This window comes from Ambystoma mexicanum, chromosome 9, assembly GCF_040938575.1.
Source record: "Ambystoma mexicanum isolate Mex_15411 chromosome 9, UKY_AmexF1_1, whole genome shotgun sequence".
NCBI lineage: Eukaryota > Metazoa > Chordata > Amphibia > Caudata > Ambystomatidae > Ambystoma > Ambystoma mexicanum.
The window spans coordinates 980,266,049-980,293,456 of NC_090931.1; the positions used below are offsets into that span (position 1 = coordinate 980,266,049).

Below are 27,408 nucleotides of genomic sequence, written 5' to 3' on the forward strand. Positions count from 1 at the left end.
CGCGTTCCCTCCTTTGCCACTGCTAATCCGGCTCGTCAACCAGCTCAAGAGGTCACGGTGCAGGATGATCCTCGTCGCACCTGCGTGGCCGAGGCAGATATGGTTCCCGGACCTTCTGGACTTGTCTGCGTCCCCGCCAATCAAGCTGCCGGTGGACGCGGATCTGCTCTCCAGGGAAGGAGGCGCCATCCTCCACCACGACCCGAAATCGCTGAACTTGCAGGCCTGGCTCCTGCAGCGCTAGAGTTTGGAGGATACGACATACCGGCCGACTGCAGAGAGGTTCTTGCAAAGGCCAGGGCGTCCTCGACTCTTAAATGCTACGGACACAAATGGAAGAGGTTTTCTGTCTGGTGCCACGCACAGAAGATTAACCCTCTACGGATTACGGCTCCCCAAGTACTGCCGTACCTGCTGACGCTGGCCAAAGCTGGACTGGCACACGCGTCCATCAAGATTCATCTTGCTGCGATCTCCCGATACACCAGAACCACGGGCCGGTCGTCCCTCTGGTCTCATCGTCTGGTGAAAGAGTTCATGAAGGGACTGTTCAGATCGTTCCCCCCGGTGAAGGCGCCGGCCCCGGCGTGGGAGCTCAACGTGGTGCTGACCAAGCTCATGGGACCTCCGTTCGAGCCTCTGCACTCGGCCCCGTTGAAGTTTCTGTCGTGGAAAACAGCGTTTCTTGTGGCCATCACCTCCGCACGACGGGTGGGAGAGATCCAGGCCCTTTCCTGCAAGGCCCCGTACTTGACTTTTCACGACACGAGGGTAGTGCTCAGGACGCACCCCTCCTTCATGCCCAAGGAACCGTCGGACTTCCATCTCAACGAACCCTTGGTGTTGCCTGTGTTCTTCCCGTCGCCTTCGTCGCCGGCTGAGAGGACTTTGCACTCGCTGGATGTGGCTAGAGCGCTGAAGTTCTACGTGGACCGCACAAAGTGTTTTCGGAAGACGTCACAACTCTTTGTGAACTTTGGACCTGTCAATCAGGGGAAGGCTCTCTCGAAGGCTTCCATTTCCAGATGGCTCTCCGGCTGTATCATGTACTGTCATCGGTTGGCAAACCGACCGCTGCCTGGCCGTCCGAGAGCCCATTCCACCAGAGCGATCGCAGCTACCACGGCGTTCCTTTCTGGTGTGCCCCTGCTGGATATATGCAGGGCTGCTACGTGGAGGTCGACGCACACCTTCACGAAATTCTACTGCGTCGATCGGGATTCCAGGGAGGAGTCCAGGGTCGGCCAAGCAGTGCTGCGCAACCTGTTCGCCTGAGGTGAGCCTGGTGAGGAGGTAAGATGCTTAATGTTGAGTTTGATGTAATGCTTAATGTTGAGCCTTTGCCACCTCCCGTGGTTGTGCATGTGTGTACTGCTATGTATTTTTTATTCATGAGCATGTGAATCCATGCCAGACCCCATGCTGGAGAAGGAACAAGTTACTTACCTGTAACTGTTGTTCTCCAGCATGGGTCTGGCATGGATTCACATGCGAACCCTCCCGCCGACCCCTCTGCGGCTCTTCACTTGGTCATACTGCCACTTCACGTGCTCCCAAATCTGAAGATGGCTGCCAGAGGCGGTGCTTAGGTAGAGGGCAGTCATTGGCTGTGGTCAGTATGACGCAGAGACCAGTGATTGGTTACTACTACGAAAGACAGATCAGAAACGAAACTGATACTGGTTTTTTCTTTACCGAGGATTCCCAGCCTGACGACGGGGAATATTCATGAGCATGTGAATCCATGCCAGACCCATGCTGGAGAACAACAGTTACAGGTAAGTAACTTGTTCCTTCCAAATGATTTCAAGTTATGACCTGAAAGGGGAGATTAGTGTTATTTGATATTGCAAATTGTTATTTAGAGAAGCGTCTTGATATTGTGCTCGGGGGCTGGTGAATCTTTTAATTAGCAGGTTGTAAATGTTTTGCCTCAAATAAGTGGGAGAGACCGAGCACAATGAGGGAGCCTGAAACAACCAAAGGGAGTTTTGGGGGAGTTCTCCCAGAGAAAGTATTACAGTTAATGGGTTAAAATGGTGCTTTTTACAGCACACTTTCTGTGAATAATTGGGTAAAAAGTGACAGTTTGCAATCGGTTTTGTTTGGTAACACATGAAAAAATCAATACAAGCAGATCATTGACAGTGCACAAAGGCATTTTTAAACAGTTTCATGATTCCTTTGCTCACAACATATGCAAGTATATAAAACACTTTCATGTTGGCTCTTCCCATACATGTTCATGCAGGCTGCACCAACTTATACCAGTGTTATCATGTATTAACTTATTCCTGTTGACTTTACCAGTAAAAAACATGCCACAATAAGAAAACATGTCTAGACTGGCTGTGCTAATGTAGGCCAATATAGGCATGTTATAATACTTAACATGTTTACTTTACCTTTAATGCCCAGTAAAAAAATAAATTCCATGCTTTCTTAAGAAAACAAAAGATGTTCAAATTCCCCCGAACACTAATAATAGTAATAATTTCGCATTTATATAGCACTAGGAGCGCTGCTTTTTATTACCCACGGTGTGTGGTGCTCATTTGTCGGCCTCGGAAGGATGAAAGGCTGAGTTTGGCCCTGCCAGGATTCGAACCTGCGTCAGCAGGCTCTGCACGGATGTCAAAGCGAGCGCTCTACTCGCTGTGCCACTTGGCACTGCCTCCCCAGACCCACTTGCCCCAATCAGAAGCTCGCTGCCAGCCATGCATATACCAGCATTCACACATCATTCATTCATACATATTCACTCACAAGAATAGCCATACCTCATTCATACACATTCACATGACGTGCACCTATACAGCATTCATACACTTAAACAAGATATGTTCTCACATTCACAGCCAAACAGCATACACTCTCATTCACACCCTCTGAAACAAACCCCTCCATACCTACGTACATTCATGCATAATTTTGCTTAACTGCAGGCCCGGTCCGGACTCCGCCTATCACAATGACCTTCTGGCTCCCACGCAACACACTACAGGAACCAAAAAGCAGACAGAGCTTTCTGGTTCCCAAGGGCACACCACCTTCACGCAGCCTCAGGGGCCTTTAATGTGCCGCGAGGTGCAAGAGTGCCCCCTCGGCACATTTATGCTTGCAATACCCCAGCTTGCATCTCCAATGGGCCATGCAAGGCTGGGGAAGCAAATCTCCCCTGACTTTGCATGGTCTATTGGGCATGAGTGCTGGGGTACAGTAAACTGTTAAAGGGGAACTTTATCCTCTTTGACTTTTAAGCCCAGCCCAGGGGCACTCCCTCAGCATCTTGCTGCAGCTGGGAAGCACTTAATTGCTCAGTTAGGCATCAGGCTACTGGGAACCCCAAATGATCTGCAATTGATATACCGAAAAGTCTGAACGATGGCCCACCCTCATTTTATAATTATTTTTTATAACGCACTTCATAGCGAAGAAGTTTCTAAACGCTGACCCCGGATGCAAACCTGTGTTGCTCTGCATCTTCCTTCCAAGACGAGCGCATTGTAACTGAGCTATACTACCCATGCCAACTTGAATGTACAAGGACTGAAGTCCCCTATCAGAAGGCTATAGAGTCTGCAAAGTCAGGATTACAGGAAACACATCGCTGCCTCAGGGAGGAGGGAGGAAAGAGGAGCAGGTGTTCTTGTGGCCAAAAATACTCCTATGAGAGCCTAAAGGCCCAGAGAGTCCCACTGGGCTATGATATGTGTGTGTGTGAAAGGTAACATGTTTGGTCACATTGCATCCCTTATTTCCCTCTATGGACCAAACGATTAGCACAACCGTTTTTTGCCAGACTTACTTCCTCATTCAGCTGCCTTTATTAAAGTTGTTGGACAAAACACTGCCACACAAAATGTTGAACTTTAAGAATCTATTCATTGCTGCTAGAATGTTTTGTGAACTGAGGTTCAAAGATTTATGGAGATTCTCCTCAAGGATAAGAAAGGTTATAAGAATTTCTTGCATGTGCATAGTCTCATCTTCGGTCCCTTGTGGCCCTGAGGTTTATATTATATAGAGTCGCAAATCATCTGTCCTCGCCGCGTAGACTCCAGTGGAGGCTGTATGATCAGATTCAGAGAGATTCTATTCTCTGCAAAGATATAGAGAAAACCATAAGTCATTATTTTAAAAAGAGAATTCTGCTGGCGATTGCGCAGCAGCCTCTGTGTGGGATGCTATGAAGGTGGTGGTTCGAGTGGATCTTATAAAGTGAATGGCAGCATACAAAAAGACATGGGCAAAGCTTACAGAATATCTTGGAAAATGAGGCGAGGGAGGAAGAACTTGAGCATAAACAAAGGGGCTCCTTGAAATCTCTTAAAGATCAAAGGATTGCTAGATCTAATTTTGAGGCTCACCTCACAGAAAGAATGACCCAAACGAGTCTCAGGACTAGTCAAATCTATTATCTCAAGCGGAAGAAGGCGTAATGAAATGAAACTGTAAGTTAAAGACTCGGACAAATATTTTGCATTTAATAGACCTGTAGGGAACTGTGCACTATGCGGAAGTAAAGAAAGTAGAAATATAGGAGCAATATTTCTCTTCATTGATGTCGAGCAAGCAACAAAATCCAGATGCACAAAGCAAATGTATATCGCTTTCGCAGAGTTACCTAAGCTTTCTGAAGCAGGTATACAGGAACTAGAAAGCCTGAATCATGATTAGGAAGCTCATCATGCCAGAGACGCACTTAAAAACAAATCACCTTGCGAGATGGGTTCACCACCCTATTTTATAAAACATTTAACTCTCTACTGACTCAGCCCGTGAATGACGTTTTTCTTTGATCTGAAATGTTCACTACCATTTTAGTTTTATTAAAAACGACCAAGGATCCTATGGATTGTGAATAATAATAGACGAGCTCAGCTTATTGATTACCATCCACCAAGATCTACATCAATGGGAATTATACTAAATATGTTCCATTCTCAAGGTGCATCTGCCCGGGTTGGCCCTTATATCCCATAATATTTGCAATGCCTGTTGTATCCCTGGATTTTAAGGGGATTCACGTAAATAATAATCTGTATAAAGTGTCCCAGTGTACAGATGATTTTGTGGTGACGACGATGGACTCTACAACCTCTCTTTCAGCATTGATGGACGAGTTGAAAGACTTTGGGGTAACCTTGGGGTTTACTGTCAACTACTCTAAATCTAAAGGTTTGAATGTCTCCATACACCAAGAGGTTGAAACTCAGTTGAGGGATATTTCTCCTTTACCTTGGGAAGATGAGAGTACTGGGTACCTGGGGGGTCTGCATATCGTCTTCTCCAGGGGTCTCCTATAGGGCCAATTTTCCACCCTTATTGAAAAAATTTGGAGAGAATATTGATAGATGGAGTACCCTGGAAATATCCTGGATAAGCCAGATTACAGCAATTAAAATGAGTCTGATCTCTTATATTTCTTCCTGGCCCTTCCGGGTAAAACCTCTGAGTCTCCATTACACGCCCTTGAGAAAATGTTTCGCCTTTATGTGGGCGTGCAGAAAGCTGAGAATTCCCTAAAAGGCTCTAATGAGACATTAGAAGAGGAGTCTTTGGGATGTCCAGATACGTACATATATATGCATGTTCCATTTTTTTTTTTACAGATAAATACCTGCCCCTCACTGGACTCCATAAGGTGAACCCATCCTACCCTCTGTCTTGTTGGGGGAATATGGAGAAAGGGGTAACTTGATGTGCATGTGGTGGACTTGCCCCAATGCTCAGCGCTTCTGGAAGGAGGTGCTGTCCAGAATCAAATACATTTGTGGTATGACGTTTTCCATAGGTGCAGTGGTGGAGCTTTTGGGGGACACACATCTAATCGCTGGGTATTTACCAACTCTCCTCACTCACTTCCTTGTTGGTGCTCAAACAACAATTGCACGTAATTGCAAAACCCCCAGGGTGCCTCTATATGTGGTGGTGGAAAATATGGGATGTATTGGAGGCTGAAAAGATCACAGCCCTTTCCTTAGACCAGTTTGTAAAGTATGGAAATGTCTAGCTACCATTCACAAACCGCCATACTTCCATACAAGCAATCCCAACCACGTTTTTCTTTGTTGTGAAATGTATAGGATCATGTTACTATTGGTGGGCGGGGATATATCACGGATCCACCCGGGAGGGGTTGATGGAGATATGAGACTTAATAGTTTTGTCACTACTGTAATTGCGGTTGATTGCCCTCTGCGTTACCTTGATATGATTCGTCATTCTGTTATGGCCTCACAACGTTAAATAAAAGTATGAAAAAAAGGCTACTTGTTTTTACTGTTAGCACCACACACACAAGACAAGGCCCTAAGTGTAATAGTGATAGTAAACATTGCCACTCTCCACCCTTAAAGGAATTGTGCGGATGTATGGGGACACATCATAGTGCTTCCCATTTTATTCACTTTTAAGAACATAATTCCTACCCTCCCTGGTACCAGACCTGCCCATCCGATCTGCATTATGCTCCCCCAAATCTTATTTTCATTGTACTGTCTGCAAACAGTGTAAAACTATCCGAACACCAGCATGGCATCTGGATAGACGTTTTTTGAGCCTGTCCAGACATCGTTATTCAGCGATCAGAATAGAGTTTTCAGTAGCCAATCTGATTACTGCAGTATTCATATGTTGATAACCGATGGTGTCCTTACCAATTGACACCAAACCAAATATTCGAAGTTTGGTGTAAATCTCCCCATCGTCACTATGGGGGTAACGGGAGAGAATAAACGGGGGAGCCATGTTGGAGACGAAAGGAAAGGAGAGGAGGGTGAGAATGGAAGATGATGCAGGTAGGCAGTTGTGATGTACACGAAGCCCTTTCTCTCATCATTCGTACACGAAACCAGCTGTTTTTATGTTTTATGAATACCCTGTATTCGTTGTTCTCAGGAAAAATACAGAACGGCTATTAAATATGGTGTATCCCCTGCTATTATTCTGTCTCCAGTGTTCTGGTGTCCATGTAGTCTGCAAAACGTCTAATGTGTGCTCAGAATGGAGAAGTGCTCAGTGAACAAAAAGCTAAAGCGCAGCGGCATTCTTTAAAACAAGCTGTTTTCTCTTCATTCCTATTTAGTAAAACAAATAAATAAGGATTTTTCAGAATATTGTATTTAGGCTGTCAAGTTTCCATGGTTACACACCTTTGCAAATTGCCTTTTGAGATTTCAAACGTGGAACTCTTGAGTCACTTATAATTGTTTGTTTTGTTGTTTATTATGTTGGTAATTCTGTGTTTAGTTTAAATCTAGTACGGTTCACACCACATGCTTTGGTTTATGTATATTTCACTTGGAATGATTGACAGTGATTGAAACTTTTATTATGCGTGCTTGTTTTTTTGTCATAAATGATGTATGTTGCCAGTGCTGGAAAAGTAAACAATTTCTTCCCGTATCACTGTTTTATAAACAGGGGCTTTACATCTGAGAAGAAAATCATTGTATAGTACCAGGAAGGAAGGTAAGACACATTTCAAAATAAAAATGTACAGTTCATTATTAGACATTGCCGATTGGCTTTGTGAAGCTGCCACACTTATCAAAAGCAGAGAAATGACACAAATGTACATATTCAGTAATACAGATACGAGTCTGAAGCAGGAGAATTGTACTTAATACTTTCGGAAGTTCGAATTAAATGGGAATTTTGGGTAGTACAAGAGTTGTGGCAACTTGCGAATGCCATGTTTTATTATTTATTTAAACATTACAACCATATCAATAAGTTCAATGTGGGGTGTCTGACAGGAATTTGCATATCAAGCTTGTTGAACTATACTTCTCCTACCTCTGCAGATCTCGGCTTGAATGGAGCAGTACCGTGGATGGTAGTGACAGATCCCCTTGTCCTCCAATTTACCAGGCTGTGCCCATGTCTTGTGTGGCATAGGGGAGCCCAGGAGGCGCATGGGGAGGAGGGTTGGAAGTTGAAGAGATCTAGAGTGAGAATGGGAAGAAAGTTCCAGAGAGCCTGAGGAAGAAAAGGGGCAGAGGAGTTGGGTGGTGGGAGAAGAGGGGCATTGAGATGATCCACGTGGAAAGGAGTGGCAGGAAGTCATGCAGGCATGCAGTCAACAACTGGTTAATATCCTTTGCAGGTGGGACCTGGAACTAGTCCTAAAATTTCAGGAACTTCTTCCAAATTCTATGAAACCACGCATACTTATCCTGGATCCTAAAAGCAATCTTTTTGACCTGTACCAGGTTGGGCATCTCTTCTGTCCATGATTCGATTCTTAAAGCTGATCTTTTAGTTTTTTTAGATCAATTCCTTCACAACAGACAGTCCTCTCACCATCCACATTCTTTGTTCCTTTTCTATGTAGGGAACTCCATTTAGATCAATGAACAAAATCCAGTGGGTGTCAAGAAGAACATCCTGTCTTGCACTATATCCAAAAATGCATTGTTTCAGCCAGGTACCAGGGATATTATATCCCCAAAGTGTCTGTCTTGATAACCCAGTTTGGCCATCTTTAGTGGTGTTCAGTATAACTTACGGCACAGTTTCTGTTGCATGTAAACATGGGTACGATTCAGGCTAGAGTGGCAGATTGATTGTAGCCACCTCTCCCATAGGTCTGCTGCTATCTGTGTGTGCATTTCTGCCTCCTAGTCTAAAGACATTTTCTGAAAAGGGCGAGTCACTTCTGAAGTCAAGATCTCGTATAGAGCCAAGGTTATTAAATGAGTAATGTTGGCAAACAAGCTAGTGAGTGTGTCACCAGTTTCTGTGTCTTTCGTCAGCTCTATTTCTCTCAGATTCCATGTCAAATTAAGGTAGACCCAAGTTTATTGCTGTCGAGCTTGTGGCAGTCTCATATACGCCAGAAGCATAGCAGCGCCATGTTTTTGTTTGTCAGTTCCGTGGGGGGTCCTAATGTGCTCTCGTGACCTGTGTCTTAATAGTAACAGTTCATCAGCTATAGGAACTCGGCTTGTGTGACGAACTCTCTTCTTGTCTCTGTCATAATGTTGTGGTGGTCAAGGAGGGTCCCCTTTATTGCGAGGGATTCATGTTGCGCATGTGGGGTGCATTTAAAGGTCCCAAATAGAAGTCCCTTTCACCTGAACAGCAGTATTTAAACATTGCAACTAAAAACGGCCTTGCTTTGCTTTTATTTCACATGAATGGCAAGAAGCTATAAACTGCAACCAAAAACAGCCTGGCCTTTTCTTTTGTGCTCATACAAAATTGAAAAACCCTGTGGAAAGGGGCCTAACCATCATCATCTATGGACAAACAGCAATGTAAATTCACCCCAGAAGGATAAATCAAAGAATCCTGTGACCCGCAAGACAGTATTTTAAACATTAAAAGCAAAAACGGGCTGCACATGTGATACAAATAAAAACAGTGTTATAATTTGGTGTGAGTGAGGCTGTATGTGTGAGGTCACTGGCTCTGTGATGTCACTGCTAGGGAATGTGGAGTGTTGGTGTATGTTGGTAGTGCTGTGTTCCAGGAGAGTCAGTTTGGACCTATTGAGCTAGCTGGGTGGATGTACCAGTGCTTTCTCTACAATGTGACTACATGGAATAAACTTCCCTCACTGGTCTTGGCTTCCCGTGAGACAGGTGACCCACGTTACATCACTGGCGATGAGGATGTTTTCTTTGCTTTTGGGAAGGGGCAGCATGTGGGAAGTGCTGGCTTCCAAGGAGACATCCATTCAGTAGTCCTTACTGCAGGCTGGGTGGTGCAGTATCAGCAGAGGTCCACGGTCGGGGTCCTTGCAGGGGAGCCCTGAGGATCTGGCGGAGCACGAGGTTGTGCGATCCTAATGGTAGGAACGGCTCGGGGGTGCCGTTGAGACCGTTTTGTCAAGCGGTCGAGCAAGGGCTGAGGTGGCTCACTGTCTGGAGTGGTGGGCTGTGTTACGGGCCCTGGTGGAGTGGACCGGTTGCCCAACGGAGGTGCCGGTGGGGGCTGCGGTGGTTTGCTTTGAGGTAGAGGGCTGCATATTGGATCCCGATCAGTGAGGGGCGAGGAAAGGTACGGAGCAAGTTTATCTCCACGTGGAATTTGGGTTCTGGGTAGCACGTTTCGGTGCTCAGAGGCATTCTGTCGTTGCTCCTGGCAGTTGAGTGGAAGAGCAGACAGACGTGCGGTCAGCTCTCATCGGGTCTCCAGGGAGGTGTGCCTCGATGTGGCGGAGAGGGGCACAGCTGATTTGCTTGGATTGGCCCGTGGAAAGGACCTTTGCACTTCTGTGTATGCGCTGGTTGATGGCGCTCTTCCCCATCTCCGGAGGTATGGCTGCAGCCTTTGAAGTCTTGCCGGGCGGCTGTGTCATTGACTCTTTGGTGCCAGCAACCAGAATGATGATGTCACGGCATCTGGAGCCTGCGTTCCAGCGTGTCCAGCTGGAACACATCATTCTTTTGGTACGCATCGTCAGCGCCGTAGGCGGGAACTGCTGTGCTCCGGAAAGGCAGCTGGTGTGTGAGCTTTTGTTTCACCTTGTTGGAAAACATGATGCTGGAGGGTCTTCTGCGCTCCTTGGGGCACACGCTGTGGTTGTGCGGTCCACATCAGGGATTGGCAGTCCTGGAGTCGGTGTGTTTCTGGCAAAAATTAATAACGCAGAGGGCGCAGCTGCAAGAAGTGGTGTGTCAACAGAGCTAGCGGGGAGCGCGGTGGGCGTGACTGGAATTATGGCCACCTGCATCATGTGCGCCGGAAGGAGGAGGAAGCTGCAATGAGGAGGTGGTCTGGCAAGAAGGTTGCTGGAGCTGTATCCAGATCTGTGGGGCTCCTGCATCCCGACGAAGAACCCATCAAGGATTTAATCATGGTAGGTGTATGGGGAGGCCTGTATGGTTATTTGTGTCATGGCCTCGGGCATAGTGCGTCTTAAGGGGTTGGGTCCTGGGTAAATGTTAGTGTGTGGTCAGGCCTGTATATTATGGTTGAAGTATATCGTTGTTTTTATGTCTGTGGCCTGTTATGTTAGGACTTTACCCCGGGTTTTGCCGTGGACTTGAGGGTGCGGGTCCAATGGTATTGTGGAGTGTTTTCACTGTTATGTTCTTATGCTCTGCATTGGAGTTTGATTCTATGGACATGAGGGTGTGGGGTTGGCGCAGGGACTTTAGCACCATGTTCTCCATATGTGTGTTCTAATTTCTATGGCAATTGTTGTTTCTGGGGTGTTGGTTACTGTTGGGGGATTTTAGGTGTTGTTTTGTGGTGTTTTGTTTTCGTTTGTAGGGTCATGTCCCCTGGTGATATCCTGTGCTGTGTAGAACTTGGCAGAGTGCAGTTAGATATGGATGCTGCTGTTGGTTGTGGTAGGATGGTTCTACTGTTGATATATTTTCAGTGCAATACGTTGCTTTGCAGTGGTTTTTTGAAACAGTGAGGTGCTGTCTTGGATTTTGGAATAGTGAAGTGACAGTTTGGTACTGTTTAATTGTTTTCTAGGGGGTGGCAGTTAGGTGCTGTCGAATTTTTCTGTGGGCACTGAGGTGTTGTATAGTATTTTTCGGGGGTCATATTGGGTATTGTCTAGTATGTTCGGGGGGGCGGAGGTTGGTTTTAGAGGTTCTTGTACACTCAAGTTCCAGAGTGGCCAGGTGGGCTCTGGGTTTTGTGCTGTCATTTTCTTTTTTTTTTTGGTTTATGTGTTCAGTTGTGGTACACTGATTCCTGTTCTCATTCATTTGGTTCTGGTGTGCTGCAAGTTTTTGGTCTGGTTTCAATATGTGGTTCTGCTTTTTGGTGGTGTTTTATGAGGAGGGTGCTCTTTGCTGTGGTTCGGGCAGGTAAGTGGCTTTTGTGCGAGTGAGATTGGAATTTAGTTATGAAGGTCAGTTTTCAAGGGGGGTTTATCCTCGGTTTTTGCGGTGCTCATATGTGCTGGCCACACGTGTTTGCTGGTGGTGTTGCATTGAATTTTTGTGAAAGGCGTACGGAGGGAGGAGTGTTATAATTTGGTGTGCGGGTTTGCTGTGAGTGAGCCTGTATGTGTTCGGTCACTGGTTCTGTCATATCACTGCTAGGGAACGTGGAGTGTTGGTGTATGTTTGTAGTGCTGTGTTCCAGGAGAGTCCGTTTGGACCTATTGAGCTGGCTGGGTGGATGTACCAGTGCTTTCTCTACAACGTAACTACATGGAATAAACATACCTGTTGACTTACCTCACTGGTCTTGGCTTCCTGTGAGACAGGTGACCCACGTTACATCAAACAGCTTTAAAAAGCCCCAGTGGAAAAAGATGGCACTGCTCACACAGAAAATGTCAGGGAAACATGATGTGGAGGGTGACTAAAGCAAATTTATATTAGTTTCACCCCAAAAACTTCTGTAACCTGTGAAGTGACACTGCTTCAGGAAAAACAGGTGCTGGTTGAGGCAGGAACTTCACAATGGCAAGCCCCACCTCCAGCTGGATATCACACATATCCTCTAACAACCCCGCAATAAAATGTGATGCTGCTGAGGGCATCAAAATTCCCTATTCTGCAGACATGATGGCAGGAGCCCAAAGATTTCAAAGAAGGACAAATGCGGCTGAAGCATGACAAGAAGGTGTGAGTCATTGTAGCACCCACTTCAAAGAGCAAACTGCCAATTTCAAAGTGACTCCTAAAGAACCCTCTGGTCGCAGGCTGACCCAGGGAAACAGATGGCTGTGGGGATGATGCAGCCCTCTCACATGTGAAACACACTCCCAATTAATAGTAAGACTTTTTTGTTTTAAGCATTTTGCGCAGTCATCAGACTAAGGATTGATTTTAATTTTATGTAATTCTTCATGTGATTTCCAGGCAGTTTTAAGGATATACATTTATCTGGGACTTTGTGAACTGTTATGGCCAGTTAGATTAGGTTTCTGGCTGATCTGAACATGTGACAATTATGAGATTTGATGAAAAGGTGGAAATTGAAATTAGGAATGTGCGTGATAACTAACATATTCATAACTGTTGTACATTTTATGAAAATGACAGAAATGTACCACATGGCCATGCTACATCGTACAGATTTGGCGATCGGCTTATCTAATTCCCCATGATTAACGAAAACCGGTTCTATGTTTGATATGGCAGTGGCTAGTACAGTTATTAAGTTATGATACATAACTAGTTTTTGCCAAAAAGTTGTAAGGGGAACAAAAGGAGGATGACAAATGGAAAAGACAGATGATGCTTTCCTCCCCTGAACCAATCCCGACCAGGGGCGGAGAGAGGGATGGTAACTGTCTGTCTAATCCTAGTGGCAGGGATAATTACAGGCTACTCCCCCCTAGATTGTAAAATTAGTGATGTAATTTCTGATATATAAGGGGGGACTGTACAAGTTCTCAGGACACACAAAAACCAGGGAGACAGGAGAAGGAGGACCGAGAGAAGGCTGCTGAACCTTCCCAACTTTGAGAGTGCAGAGACCAGACCCTTTCCCTATCTGTCCAGAGTGTCCTGAGATCCAGTTGGCTTTCCTGAATCCTAAACTAAGGTTTGCTTTGTAAGTAGCATATAACCCCCAGCCCTAAATTGCTTAATCCCTTCATTTTTGTAGCAGTGCATCCAATATCCCTATTGAAAACACCAAATTGCCAGTTTAATTCAGTCATCTCTTCATAGAAGGATCTCTTGTTTGCCTGTGTACGATTTCATATCTCCTTTGAAAAACCTCTCAGCTGTCTGTGTAAATCCTTAATATTATTTTAAAGTAAATTAATTAATTTCCCATTTGAAAATCACGGTTCATGATTGTTGCAATTCGAAATCAACCGTCTTGTCCCTGGAGTTTTTATTTAATTGTTATAGCAAGTAAAGTGTTGCCTCAAAATAATTATTCTCATTGTAACGAAAAAACTAATTTATCCGTGTATTGTGTGCATTACCAAACAAATTCCTATTTGTATCTCTCCTATTAAACCCAAACCATTGTTCCTATTGTGAGCAATCCCTTTTGCCTAGAAGTCTACCTGTTATGTGCCTCTGTCCTTGTCACTGAAAACCGACCTTCCTATTGTAAGTTTAATCCCTTCCCTGAGCTGCCTGTCATTGTAAACCTCAGTATAAACTGTATTTGCCACTGTATTTTCTCTGTGCACTTGCTTTCTCAAAACTGATTTTCCCACTTCTTTTCTATGTTTGCCCTGGTGTGCCGATTAGTATTCTCTAAACCTGTCTCCTAAGTGTAAGCAATACAAATTTCCTTCTATTCTGTCCCGTAGCAGTTGTGAGAAATGACCAAAACGCTCCCCTTTTGCTCCCAAAACGGGGTTTCCCTTTCTTTGCTGGATTCCCATCTTGTGGTGGTGGGCTTCACCCGAAATCCGATGTTCCCCCTATATTCCTACTCCTTGCCACTGCCTTCCATTCAAAGGAATCAAGTTTAATTGAGGTTTGGGTTGAGTGTTCCGGGGGGAGTGCCAAACCGTTGGTGCTATCACTTTGGGGAAAATTTTCCTTTTTCTGTTTTTCCATTAAAGACCTGAGTGAACTGTAATAGGATATCTTAACCTGGTTGTTTTGTAGAGATCATTGCATTTTGTGTTGCCACGACATTGGTGGCTGCTGTACTTTGATTATTTTCCTTTTTTTCCTTTTTTCATTAAATAATAAATTAATAAATATCTGATTGATACACACCGGCCTGGTTCCTAGTCCATTGTGACACGGGGTGTTTGTGGATGTTGGGTGCGAGACGGGTTGGAGGCCTACTCAAAAGAATGCATACTATATTAAAAATAGTAGGGGAAGGAGTTCCCGAGTTGGCGTGTGCCGTGCAATATACTGTGACACGCACACCCTACTAATGGCAGGACAAGGGTGACAGCAAAACTGGCATAGTGTTGCAAATCCATATGAATCACGTAGGAAGATTCAATATTAAAACAGCAAATGCAACACAAACACAAACTCATACAGGGGGTGCTTTACATGGGTATTCGAAAGTGGCAGGGATATTCTTGATGGTAAAGAGAATTAGTTACTTTGTAATAAGGTTTTACAAACGGGGCACGGTCCACAGTCCTTGCAAGGGAACAGATGTTATCTAGCCCTTTGTATTAAGTTAGTCATTTGGTCTGTGGTAGTAAACCTAAGGCCGAGGCCAGGGTCCGAAAGGGAAGTATTTTTCCAGGTCATCAGAGGGTGCATGTGGCCGCATAAATTAGATTAAGGTGCCAGGAGTCTGTGGTATGGAAATGGCTAGCTGTGGTTCAGAGAAAAATCCTGTTTAAGCAGACCTATTTGCCGAAATACATCAGTAGAACCATGTGCAATCGTACTTAAAGTTAAAAGTTTTAGGCCAGTTTTTGCTAGCAATGAGTTATGTTTTCAATACCAATGTGTAGCCATGTACTGACGTCAGGACCTACTACAACGAATCCCAAGAAGAGGTGTGTTTTAAATATGATCTGAAGATAATAATGAGGATAAGCCTGACCAATAAAAATGGAAGAAATGGGGAAAGATGGGATTTCTTTGAAGAAGTTTTGTCCATTCATATTTGGGGGCCTGGAGGGTATATAAACTGCCAACTGATTTTGTATTGTTGAGACTTGGGTTAGTTTGGTCCTGCAACACCATCCAACTGCTCCCCAGAACTTTTGTGCAATAAACTTGCTTTATGTACAATAGTGTACTTGCTTCTTAAGTGGTGGGCCTGTCTTGGGTTAAGGTGATTAAAGGTCACCCCTACAATTTGGCAAGCCGGGTAGGAGCCCAGGCATTCTGAGACATTGGGGTTCTTCTGTCCACACCTCTGAGCTACGGCACCTCACGAAGGGGACCAGTCTCCCGTGCACCGTGCGGACGCCATATTGGTAAAAGGTCCGTCTGCTCGCCAGATACGTGGTGCCACAGGCTAGCAGTGCGGAACGATTTGACGAAGTAGCCACATCGGAGCACCTCGGGTTCACGTGAGTACACTGTTAGGGGTGTTAAGCAAGAGGGGAAGTAGGGGTGTAAAGGGGGTTTCCTTGACTTAAGGTTTTTGTTTTTTGGGGGCTAGGGGAAGACTTGAAGTGTGGCTGTGAAGTAAGTTGGGGTTGCAGGGTTTTGGAAAGTGGATGTTTTTTATAGTGATTCAACTGTTTTGTGTTGTAAGCTCTTTGTATATATTTTTTAGCTACTTTGTTATTTTAGAGGTGTGAGGGGGAATCTTATCCCACACGCCCAGTGTGAAGCTTGTCCTGTTACTCTTTAGTTTGCGTGTCTGGTTGGCTGGAGCCATCACTTGAAGGTGGGGGTGTTTCTTTGGGTAAGTCCAACCGTAAATTCCTTTCTGAAGAAAGCCTTAACATTCTTTTGTATTTGCCGTGCGGGGGGCGCCCAACCTCAATTTTCTTGGTTTGTCGAAGTAGTGAAGGAAAACTTCCTGTATTCAGGAAAAGACCGTCTTTTAGTAGAGAAGGCCGTACTAGTAAAAGGAGAGCAAGAGCAGCAGTGCTGTAGTGCAAACATTGCGCCCCTCGTATGCTCGAGTGGTGCGGATATCTTGGATATATTGGCCGGCGAGAGTTTTTGATAAGATGCTGTCTTCTGTGAGTGAGAAGTAGAATTAAAGTAAAGAAGCGAAGTGCGGTAATTGTGGTATAGGCGAGTATGGTGAATAAGTGTAAAGTGCGACTAAGGATTTGGGTAAGGGTAAAAAGGGAGCTCTTGGGTGAACATTTTTTTTTTTGTGCCGCAGGTTCGGCTTAGTATCACATTTTTTGATAAATTGTTTTGAAGTATGGAGAATCGGTTGAATCATGTGGGTAATTCTGCAGCACGTTAAAGACTGGATTTCGACTGGTCAGGTGCTTTCAGAGGTCCAATATGGCTTTAGACCTAGCTTGGGAACCCAGGATCAGGCCCTGAACCTCTATCTGGTATGGGGCCTCCTCTGTCTATGGTAGGGGTTAACAGATCTATTTAGCCTTCATTGACCTGAGCACTGCATTTGACAAGGTGGATAGAGCTTCCCTCTGGCGGGTGCTCGGGTCCATGTCCTGTCAACCTGAGCTGTTAAGGATCATTAAGTTGCTCCATGAGGACACCATGGCCTGTGTCCGCTTTGGGTAACAGGGTGAATGCACTGATTATTTTGAGATGGTTACTGGAGTCCGCCAGGGCTGTGGGCTCGCACCAGTACTATTTACTCTCTACATAAAAGGTCTGTTCAGAGCACTAGTGAATACAAAAGTAGACTTCCCGTGGGTGGGTAACAAAGCATTCCCTCTGCTTGCATATGCTGACGACACCGTGCTCATTGCCTGGACAACAATAGCCCTACCCAATCTGATGAATACTTACATTGACTTTATGACAGAGCTAAAACTCACCATGAACTCGAGCAAATCTGCAGTGATGGCATCAAGTGCTGGAAGAGGGAAAACAGTTAAAATGTGCACTATGATGAGCAATGGGTAAGTAAATTTGATTATTTAGGCCTCTGTTTCTCTGATAATTGGAGGGGGATGGCCCATGTGCATAGACTAAGTACAAATATGAAACGGGCATTGGGGGGTATAGCAAGATTAATGAATGTGTCGAGGCCAACCACTAAGTCTTATTATGGAAGTCTTTTGGGCACAAACAAAGGCTGTGATCAACTGTGGGGCTACTCTGTGGGGGACTGAAAACGCAATGGTCATTGAAGTCATAGAGAATGATTTTCTGAAAAAACTGTTGGGTCTCCCCTTTTCCGCCTCTAACTATGCCGTGCACATAGAACTCGGTATCACCCATATAGGTGATGATTGGTATGAAGCACCGTTTTTGCACTGGTTGGGGATTTGTTCAAATCCAAGAGCCACTCTGACGCATTACAATATTAGATCTCTGTTTCAGGGCCCCCATTGGCAAAAAACACCATAGTTGAAACTCATATCAGAATGTGTCTCTTTGGTCAATGCCCCGTCTTTACAATGCCCGGCCCAAATGTTAACAATAGCAGAGAGGAGTATGTACAAGAGGGCCGTCCGCTCACTTATTACAAAAAAACGCGAATCCATTGACCTTGCTCTGCAATCCAACAGGCCCCATCTATCTATTTCAAAATTGGATATCATTCAACCATAGCGACAGACGGGCCGACCGATGGGCACTTACTAGGGTGCGCCTAAATCTGCTTCTGCTGAGGGATATTACGCAGAAATGGCAGGGGCAGGAGCAGACTGTGGCCTGTTTGGGTTGTGGGGGTGCAAAGGAAGACCTTCTGCATTTTGTCTTGTTTTGTTCTTGAGACAAGTTTGTGGCAAAAAAGACTAGAGACCCAAGCGCATGGTACACTTAATGGTAAAGAAATGGCAGGAGGTCGAGTGCATAGCGTTAATATATTGCCTAATACTCCTCAATATAAAGACCTAATAGAAACGGATGCATTCACACTGTGCCAATCTCAAAATGTTACATGCATCATTGCATGCAGTTTATTGAGTTGGAGGTCAGCCTAACGTGTTTCGAGCCACTGCTCTTCTTTTGAGGCTGAATTGTAAAAGTCACATGTATATTGTTGTGTAGTGACCTCCTGTGTGTGTGTGTGTGGTAAGGAAAGGAGATGTGTAATGCTGTCTTGCTGTGACCCTGTGATGTCACATGGAATGTTACTGTGTGGAAGGTGGAGTGTTTATCTGAAGGTTCCAGACTGAGGCAGTTAGAGCTCCCCTGCCTGGGTGATGGGGCCAGCGCTGATATAGTCCATACTCTCATGTATTTATCCTTCATGTAACTGTGTCCTTAAGTTCGTGTAATAAACCTAAGAAGTAACACAAGAAAGTCTGGAAGTCACTTCATAACAATGGCGACGAGGATGTCTTTCAAGAAGAACCTGCGCACATAAGAAGAAGTTGAAGTCTGAAGGACCCTGCTGCGGGGCAGGAGAGAGGAGGACAAGTGGTGGTCAGCACTGCCCCCACATACAAGTAAGAGACCCATCACCCAGGGCCAAGGAGGGGAGGAGCAAGGAAGTCCCACTACAGGCGCTCTGTCTTATATGTGGAGCCCCATGTCCTGAGGGACCAGCTGCCCTGAACCTAGAAGGAAGAGCTGGGTCCAGGGGTTTAGGAAAAGAGCCCACATGGGGGGATCAAGAGCGCATGTTGGAGACAAAGAGAAGATGGGACATCAAGGGATGTCCTAGGAAGCTGAGCCTCTATTTTCAAACGAGAAAATGAAGAGTAAAGCTAACCCGGCAGTCTGAGGCTTATAGGTGTGCCCCACAGACGGGAGTTTTATTGTGGGAAAATGGTGATCACTCATGCAAGGAGCGCCAGTGTGTGCAGGAAGTTTTAAAGTTACCTCCATTGTCTCAGGGATCTGAGTCGGCCGGCCACAGCGAATTCCCGGCTGGGTGGTGGTTGGCTGGAGGAGGTCCGTACTGCTTCATTGTAGTGATGAGACTGGTGACGTCACCCGGGTTACATTGGGAGCTGGTGACGGAAAAGAACAATGAAGCCAAAGGTTCCGTATGTAACTGGCGAGCGTAGCTTAGGACAGCTACGTCAGGAATTCGCGAGCAGATGGTACGCGGCAGCCAGAAGTGAAGAGCTTCAAGCGTAGAGTAAAGGACCTGTTCAGAAATGGATGGCGTGACGCGTCACGTGGCAGCGTTCAGTACGGATTGTAACCAATCTGTTTCCGTGTGTATGGAAGACGCGTACAAAATACGTGGCGGTTAATGGAGTCAATCAGAGTGAGTGTGTTCCGTGTGGGGGAGGACTTGCAGCATCAGATGCGCGGCGTGGCGGCGGGTCTTGCTGTCGTCTGGAGTGGACTAGCAGTAGCTGGAAATACGTCGGATGATTTTGTAGTACACAACAGACCAAGCCGAAATGCCTCACCCTCCGGGGCGTCGGGGAGCAACTAACGGGTGAGCTAGGATAACAAGTCTACTGTATTGGAAGAGTGGGTCACCCAGCAAACTGATTTTCCAAGCAACAATTAGGCTTGCAGATGCAGCGAGGAAAACATGGCGAGTGATAATGTTGAAGCGTTGAAGATATGGAACTGGTTCTTAGTACCGTATAATTAGAGATGTATCCTTTGAACAAATTCATTTTGAGGTCATAGTGAAATGTGGTTTAGCATCGAACCTGCATGAATTGTACCTTTTACTTTTGGTAAATGCTGTGCTGTATGGTGTTAGATAGAAATTACATTTGGAGGATTTGCAGGTTAAGGGTGTTCAACCATGGACTCCTAGGAAGTTTATGCTATTTTAACATGCAGTTTGAAGTGAACCGTGATAAGTACTAAATGTGTAGTGATTAATGTTGCTGGCTGTGCTAACGGAAGAATGTGCTAGCATGCCTGAAAATCCTCAAAATGTTATGTTAGTCGCTCTATAGCAACATGGACTTTTAAGTTGATGTGGTCATTTTTAAGGGTCATAAGATTGGCCATGGACTTGTAGGGTTACACATGTCAGATTAGGGTCACAACCTGGCCATGGACTTTTAGGACGAAAATGTTGAAACATTTGTTGTTCTATAGTTTTAATTTGCATTTACATTATACTACGGTCATAACAATTCATTTAAAAACTATGTAATGCAAAATGTTTTATACCTGTGTTAAGGTTGACTGTGTAATGGATGCACAAAGAAGGGCATGAAGGTAATATGTGGCAGGTTGTCACGCAGAGGTAGGGCCTTTGGTGTGATTGACGTCGTGAATATAATGAGGTAGCGCCTCTGTTGTGTATGTGTCACGATTGGTATTGACATGAGGTAGCGCCTCTGGTCTGAGTGACATTGTAGTGGTACCTAGAGGTAGAGCCTCTAGTATATGGGTCACGAGTGAGAGAGGTAGCGCCTCTGGTTAGTGTGGCTCAAAAAGGGTAGTTGAGGGAGGTAGCGCCTCCGGGTAAATGTGGCAAAACAAGTACTGAAGTGAGGTAGCGCATCTGTTGAGCGTGTCAACAGGGTGTTTGATGGTGGTAGCGCCTCCGGTTCGTATGCAAATAATTGTATTGAAGAGAGGTAGCGCCTCTGGTGAGCATGGACCTTAGTGTACGCAAGGGAGGTAGCGCCTCCAGCGTGTGGAACATTCTGTGGTGTGAGAGGTAGCGCCTCTGCCATATGGGTTAGGGCTGGTAACATGGTAGTTTAGTGTCGCGTTGGATTGTTATCAGAAATAATTAAAGGAGGTAGCGCCTTCGTTTTGTCTTTGATATTTTTTCTATATTTTGCTGTGTCATAGACTGCGTTTTCTCCAGACAGTCTGTTGGCATAGTACTCGTGTAATGCTGTTTAGGGTCATCAGTGGTCAAATGCCTGGTACTCGGATGGATTTGGGATGTCTGGCCAGCGTCCTATGTGATCTGTGGTATTTGGTCGTTTCGACTAATCTGGTTACGCCTTATAGACTGCATCTATTTGGAACTTTTTATTGTTTTGCCTCTGTGTGTGTGGGTGTGTTTGGTAAGGAAGGGAGATGTGTTGTGTAATGACCTTCTGTGTGTATGTCCGGTAAGGAAAGGAGATGTGTTGTGTAATGACCTCCTGTGTGTGTGTGTCTGGTAAGGAAGGGAGATGTGTTGTGTAATGACCTTCTGTGTGTATGTCTGGTAAGGAAAGGAGATGTGTTGTGTAGTGACCTTCTGTGTGTGTGTGTGTGGTAAGGAAAGGAGATGTGTAATGCTGTCTTGCTGTGACCCTGTGATGTCACATGGAATGTTACTGTGTGGAAGGTGGAGTGTTTATCTGAAGGTTCCAGACTGAGGCAGTTAGAGCTCCCCTGCCTGGGTGATGGGGCCAGCGCTGATATAGTCCATACTCTCATGTATTTATCCTTCATGTAACTGTGTCCTTAAGTTCGTGTAATAAACCTAAGAAGTAACACAAGAAAGTCTGGAAGTCACTTCATAACATATATCACAAGTCCATTATCATATATTTTGGAGACATGTATATGAACTCCATTGTGTGATTAAAAAAAGAAAACGAACATTTTTCTTTTTAGAGAAACCAGTCACATAAGACAAACCAACACAGAGAGAGAAAACATAGGGAAATTAAAAATAAAAGAAACCATAGTTAGTTAATGTCCTGTTGGATGCATAGCATGGTGGTTTAATGGCAATGAATCGCTTCAAATGTGGCAGAAACCGCATCCATTAACTAATGTACCTTATGTGCTCTTCTGTACTTGGATATCTCTCTATAAAAATAGTAGTTTTAAGAATAGTTATACTGACAATACTGGGGTCAGAGTTACTGCAACAGTTATATCAATTGGTTCTGCATATCAAGCCAACCATGCATACTGAATACAGAAACTGGCACTTACCAGTAGGCAGTTACCCTTATAGAGATGCTTAAAAGCTTTGTCACTTCAAACAATTAAAGTGAAAACCTGTATGTATCTAATAGATCCAATATATTCAGTCAATTAGCTCTAAACATTATTCTTAAACAAAGGGTTACCTCTGTAGATTCACAAAAGCGGAAAAATACAGATCTGTGGTCCAACATTGTCAAACCCGTACAAATGCAAGTAACATCTGATTTGCAATCAATCACGCGCGATTGTCAAGCGCTGTGTACGGAAGAACACAAGATGGGGAGAGAAACTAAACAAATATGATAAAAATGCAGCACACTGCTACTGTATAATTACATTGCAAATGTGCGGGCTCTCTAGGGACCGTATATGAAGAGGCTTCCCTACCTGGTCTTTCGCCATGTAGACGCGGTGTCGGGGAGCCGAAAACGCTACTGCTAGTCCGCATATATCAACACTACGGGGCATAGCCCGCTACTAGATGGAATGAGACTAGTGCTTTGGTTTTAGCCATCTTGGTTGTGTACCAGTTTCTTTAAATTACAAATCTACCCTGCACTCTTGTTATTTGATGGTTATGTGTTTTCTTGTGATTTAGTGGGAATTGGTATTAATTACAGTTTAATAGCTCTTGAGGTGCAGAGGAGAAACTACATCCCTGACACAGATAGGCGGGACCGAAGTCTTTCTGGCAACCAGGTACGAAAAATGAATTGGACAATACTTTTCGATCTACATCATTTACAACATTGACCTACACAGATCTTAGACATTTGTGTACATCTTTCCTACTTTTTTTCATATTATGACTTTGAAATCATTGAGCATCCGTAGTACGGTCACAATACTGTGTTTACATTAATGACGTCATACGCGATGACATCACCTCCGCGCTATGGCACAGATACTAATAGCGGCAATTTTGAAATCAGTTACACGAGTGAAAGCCGGAGCTACAACTTACACGCAGCGTAGCTAACTTTGGTAAGTATCCCCTTTTCAGAACTACTCAAATGAGTTACCTGATCTATTATTGATCTCCCTGACAACTATTTAATACTCTTATTCATAGAATGATACGAGGACACTTGTGACTCTAATCACGGGACTCCGCTCAAACTGAAAAACCTAACATCAAATAAGTTGCTTTTGTGATATCGTTGGCCAAGACATTACAAATTTTTATGGAGATATTGGAACATATTAACAGCATCCATGGACCATACAAAAAAGATATGCAAGTCATTTATCTATTTCCATCCACTACAAAGGCACTAATAAATGTATTTTACAAATACGTATTACCCATGTTACATGAACCACTTTATATTTTATAGGTGACCAGAAGAATGAAGATTACCCAGGCTTATTGCACCGGTAGTCTTGATTCTATTAAAGACTCAGAGGCGGGCATTATACTTAAAACTCTTTAATTCCACTTCTCAGCAGCCCAATTCAAAAACTCTACTTTTCCAATTTCCACACACAGAAAAAATACAGACTGAAAAAATAGATCTAAAACAGATCTAAGACAGACCACAAAACTACAGTCATCCTGGACTACAACTCCCCAGAAGTTCCAAGGATCCTGTAGTTTGACCTTTAACACGAAACCAATCCAGTCCCAGTTACAGTTCTTGCATCACATCCTGTACAAACCTCTTCCTTTTTCTTTGATGTGATATAAAAAATTTGAACCAAAACTCCTGAACTTCCCAACGTGGAACAGTGACTCCTCGGAAACCATCGACTTCCACTCGCTTCCCTACTCCGGCATCCTAGCCATGATGCCTAGTTCCCTCAGGTATTCTTGACTTCTTCTCCTAGAATCAAACCAAAACACATAATTAGTGAGGGAATACGCAGACATAGATACTTCATTGAATACATCAGACAGAATAATACACTTCCAGGAAAAAAACATATTACAAGAAATAATCACATTTCTTCCATTGCCCTGCGTGTACGGGAGGGATAATGCTCGCCGCCGAGTCTTTAATAGAATCAAGACTACCGGCGCTATAAGCCTGGGTAATCTTCATTCTATGACAAGACCGGAGGCGATCATTATGCTGGTTCAAAGCTCCCCAACACTCGGTTGGCCACATTAGAGACTGGTTTAAAGTAAAAGGTCTTAAAAGTAGATTCTGAAGACCAGTCAGCTGCTTTCAAAATATCATGCAACGACACGCCTGCAGTAAAAGCTCTAGATGCCATAGCTCCCCTAACTGAGTGAGCCCAAAACAATTCAGTTCTGTATCAGCCCAGCGCATGACCACCCTCACCCATCTAGCAATGGTGGCTGTCGCTACTGCATGAAATGGCTTCCTACGCGCTATTAATAATTGTTGTACTCCTGGAGGCCTAAAACTCCCAGTCACATACTCTTTGATACAACGTGCTACACACAATTTAGGTTTGTCTGGAAAATAGGGATATGAAATCACTGAAGATGTGCTCTTAGTTCTCTGTACAATCTGAAAAGCTATTCCTTCTGTATAGAAAATCTTCGTATCAACCTCCAAGGCCTTCACATCCGACTCTCTCCTGCACGACACTAAACACAAGAGCATAGCAAGCTTGCCGGAAAGTCACTGAATTGACAAAAACTCGTTATCTGGCCACTGTTTAAAAAGACGAAAAACTACTTCCACAATCCACAGAACAGAATACTTGTGAACTGGAGGTTTACGCATCTTGATCCCTTTCAATAATCTAACTACCGCTGGATGCTCTCCGATCAGACAACCTTCATAACTCTCGGGTCCTGCTGAAATTGCTGATCTATATACTCCCAGCGTACGAAAAGCTCACCCTCTACGAGATGCTTCCGCTAAAAAATTGAAGACATGCACTACAGGAACTGAAACGGGATGAACACACTGCTGTTCACACCATTGCTCCCACTTCGCCAGGCTGAATCATGGCTCCTGAGCGTGGAAGGTGCCCATGATTCATTGATAGTCTGCTGCTTCTTTCGAAAGACCCGGCAACTCCCATCGTCTCCTGAAATTCTGCAAGCCAGCAGTTGTAAGGCTCCCGTCTGGACTAAAGGGTGAACCTGATCTCCTGCGTCACATAGAAGATGCGCTTCCCCCTGAATCAACCTCGGAAAATCAGAGGAAAGTTCCATCAGAACCAGAAACCACGCTTGCGATTTCCAGCACGGCGCCACCAGCACCATTTCTGCCCGACGGACCTTTGCCAGCACTCTCATCAACATTATGAACAGGGGAAAGGCATAGCAGAGAGTTCCTGCCCAACTGTGTAAAAAACGCATCCATCCCCATCGCTTCGGGGTCTAACCTCCAGCTGTAAAACTTGCGAACTTGATTGTTCAACCTGGAGGCAAAGAGATCTATCTCCACGGGGCCCCAGATCTCCTGCAGCTGAGCAAAAATCTGTCTGCTCAACATCCAATCGCTGGAATCTACCAGTTACCTGGAATTCCAGTCGGCAATCACGTTCTGCTTTCCCAGAAGATACTCTGCTGTTATCACTAACCTCCTCTGAAGGCAATAATGCCAGAAATCCTTTGCCAGTTCGGCTAGCAATCTCGATCTTGTTCTTCCTAACTTGTTTATATACCTCACTGCCGAGATGTTGTCCATTCTCAGCAGTATGCAACAATTCACTCTGTCCTTGGCGAGAGCTTTTACCGCAAAAGACCCGGCTAACAATTCTAAACAATTTATGTGAAGAGTCAGCTCTTCCTCCGACCATCTCCCTCCCGTCTGCAACTGTCCGCACCTGGCGCCCCAGCCTAGCCTACTTGCATCTGACTCTATATTTAACTCCGGCACGTCCCCAAAAATGGCTCTGCCGTTCCATGCCTCTATGTTCTCTAACCACCACCGCAGCTCGGCTCTTCCTTTGTCGTCTAGTGGCACTAACTGGTGATACTTCACTGCACCCTGCAAATGCCTGATCTTCAGCCTCTGGAGTGCCCTGTAATGAAGGGGCCCGGAAATGTAGCCTGAATGGACGCTGCCAAGAGCCCCACTATCCGAGCTAGACTCCGAAGCGAAATATGCAATCTCCCCAAAGCGGTCCTCAATTCCTTCTTTATACCTTTCAATTTCTGTTGTGGCAGCTTTCCTGGTATCTATCACAAATCCCAGGAATTCCATACGCCGCTTCGGGTTTGGTTCCGATTTCTCTCGGTTTATCAGAAATCCGAGGGAACTCAGGAGCGTGGATATCCATTGGACCTGTTCCTCCAATATCGCCTTGTTCTGACCTAGCACTAAGATATCGTCCAAGTATATAATTATCCTGATGCCCCTGTTCCTGATCTCCTCTGCCACCTGCCTCATGATTTTCGTAAAAGCCCATGGTGCCGAGGCTAGGCCGAACGGCAGACACATAAAACGTCAACTTTGACCCTTCCATCTGAACCTGAGAAAGTCCCTGAACTCCTGAGCTACCAGAATGGTCAGGTAGGCATCCTTCAGATCCAATCTCACTACCCAATCTCCTTTGCGTAACATGTCTCTGAGGAGGTGAATGCCCTCCATCTTGAAATGTCTGTAAACTAGCTAGCCATTCAATTCCTTCAGATTTATCACTGGCCTCGACTTCCCTTTTCTGTGAACCAGAAACATATTGCTGTAAAAACCTTGACCTCTGTCGGGACACCTTTCTATTGCTCCCTTGCTCACTAGGGCTAACAACTCCTTCTGCAGGAGCAACTCCTCGTCCTTCGACATGTGTATGCTCACTGGCATACGGGCCTGCTGGGGAATACCTACGAACTCTAACCTCAGGCCTACCACTGCGTGTAAAACCCAAGCATCTTTTGATAAATCGCGCCACTTGCTTACATGGAAAGCCGTATCCCCCCACCCTGGGGTACTCCTCGCACTGCGCACTTACCGCCGGTTGAACTTTGCTGCCGGAAATTTCCCCGGCCTCTCCTTCCCCGGAAACCTCTCTCTCGGTTGGGGAAAAAAACATCTTGCTGCCGGCTCTCCTAGTACTGGGTTCTGGGTCCCTGGGGCAGTCTTGTGAAAGCACGACCGGCCGCTCGGCCTCTAAGGTGGCCGGTCTTGGCAAAAACACACCCGGGAAATATTTTACGGATGCTCGGTTGGGCTTTCTCAAGTGCTGTGTAGGTCCCGACAAATCGGGACATCTGTTCACCAAAAAGCGTGCCTTTAGCTGC

General features: G+C 45.1%; 1 protein-coding gene across 4 annotated transcripts in view; it reads left to right on the plus strand.

Moving 5' to 3' along the window:
- The window catches only part of METAP1D (methionyl aminopeptidase type 1D, mitochondrial), a 1,748,106-nt gene that overhangs the window by 364,423 nt on the left and 1,356,275 nt on the right, over positions 1-27,408 (plus strand). For all 4 annotated transcript variants that reach the window (XM_069616211.1, XM_069616212.1, XM_069616213.1 and 1 more), the window contains exon 3: positions 7,429-7,476. In XM_069616211.1, the coding sequence (XP_069472312.1) occupies positions 7,429-7,476 (48 nt within the window). The remainder of the gene's footprint in view (positions 1-7,428; positions 7,477-27,408) is intronic.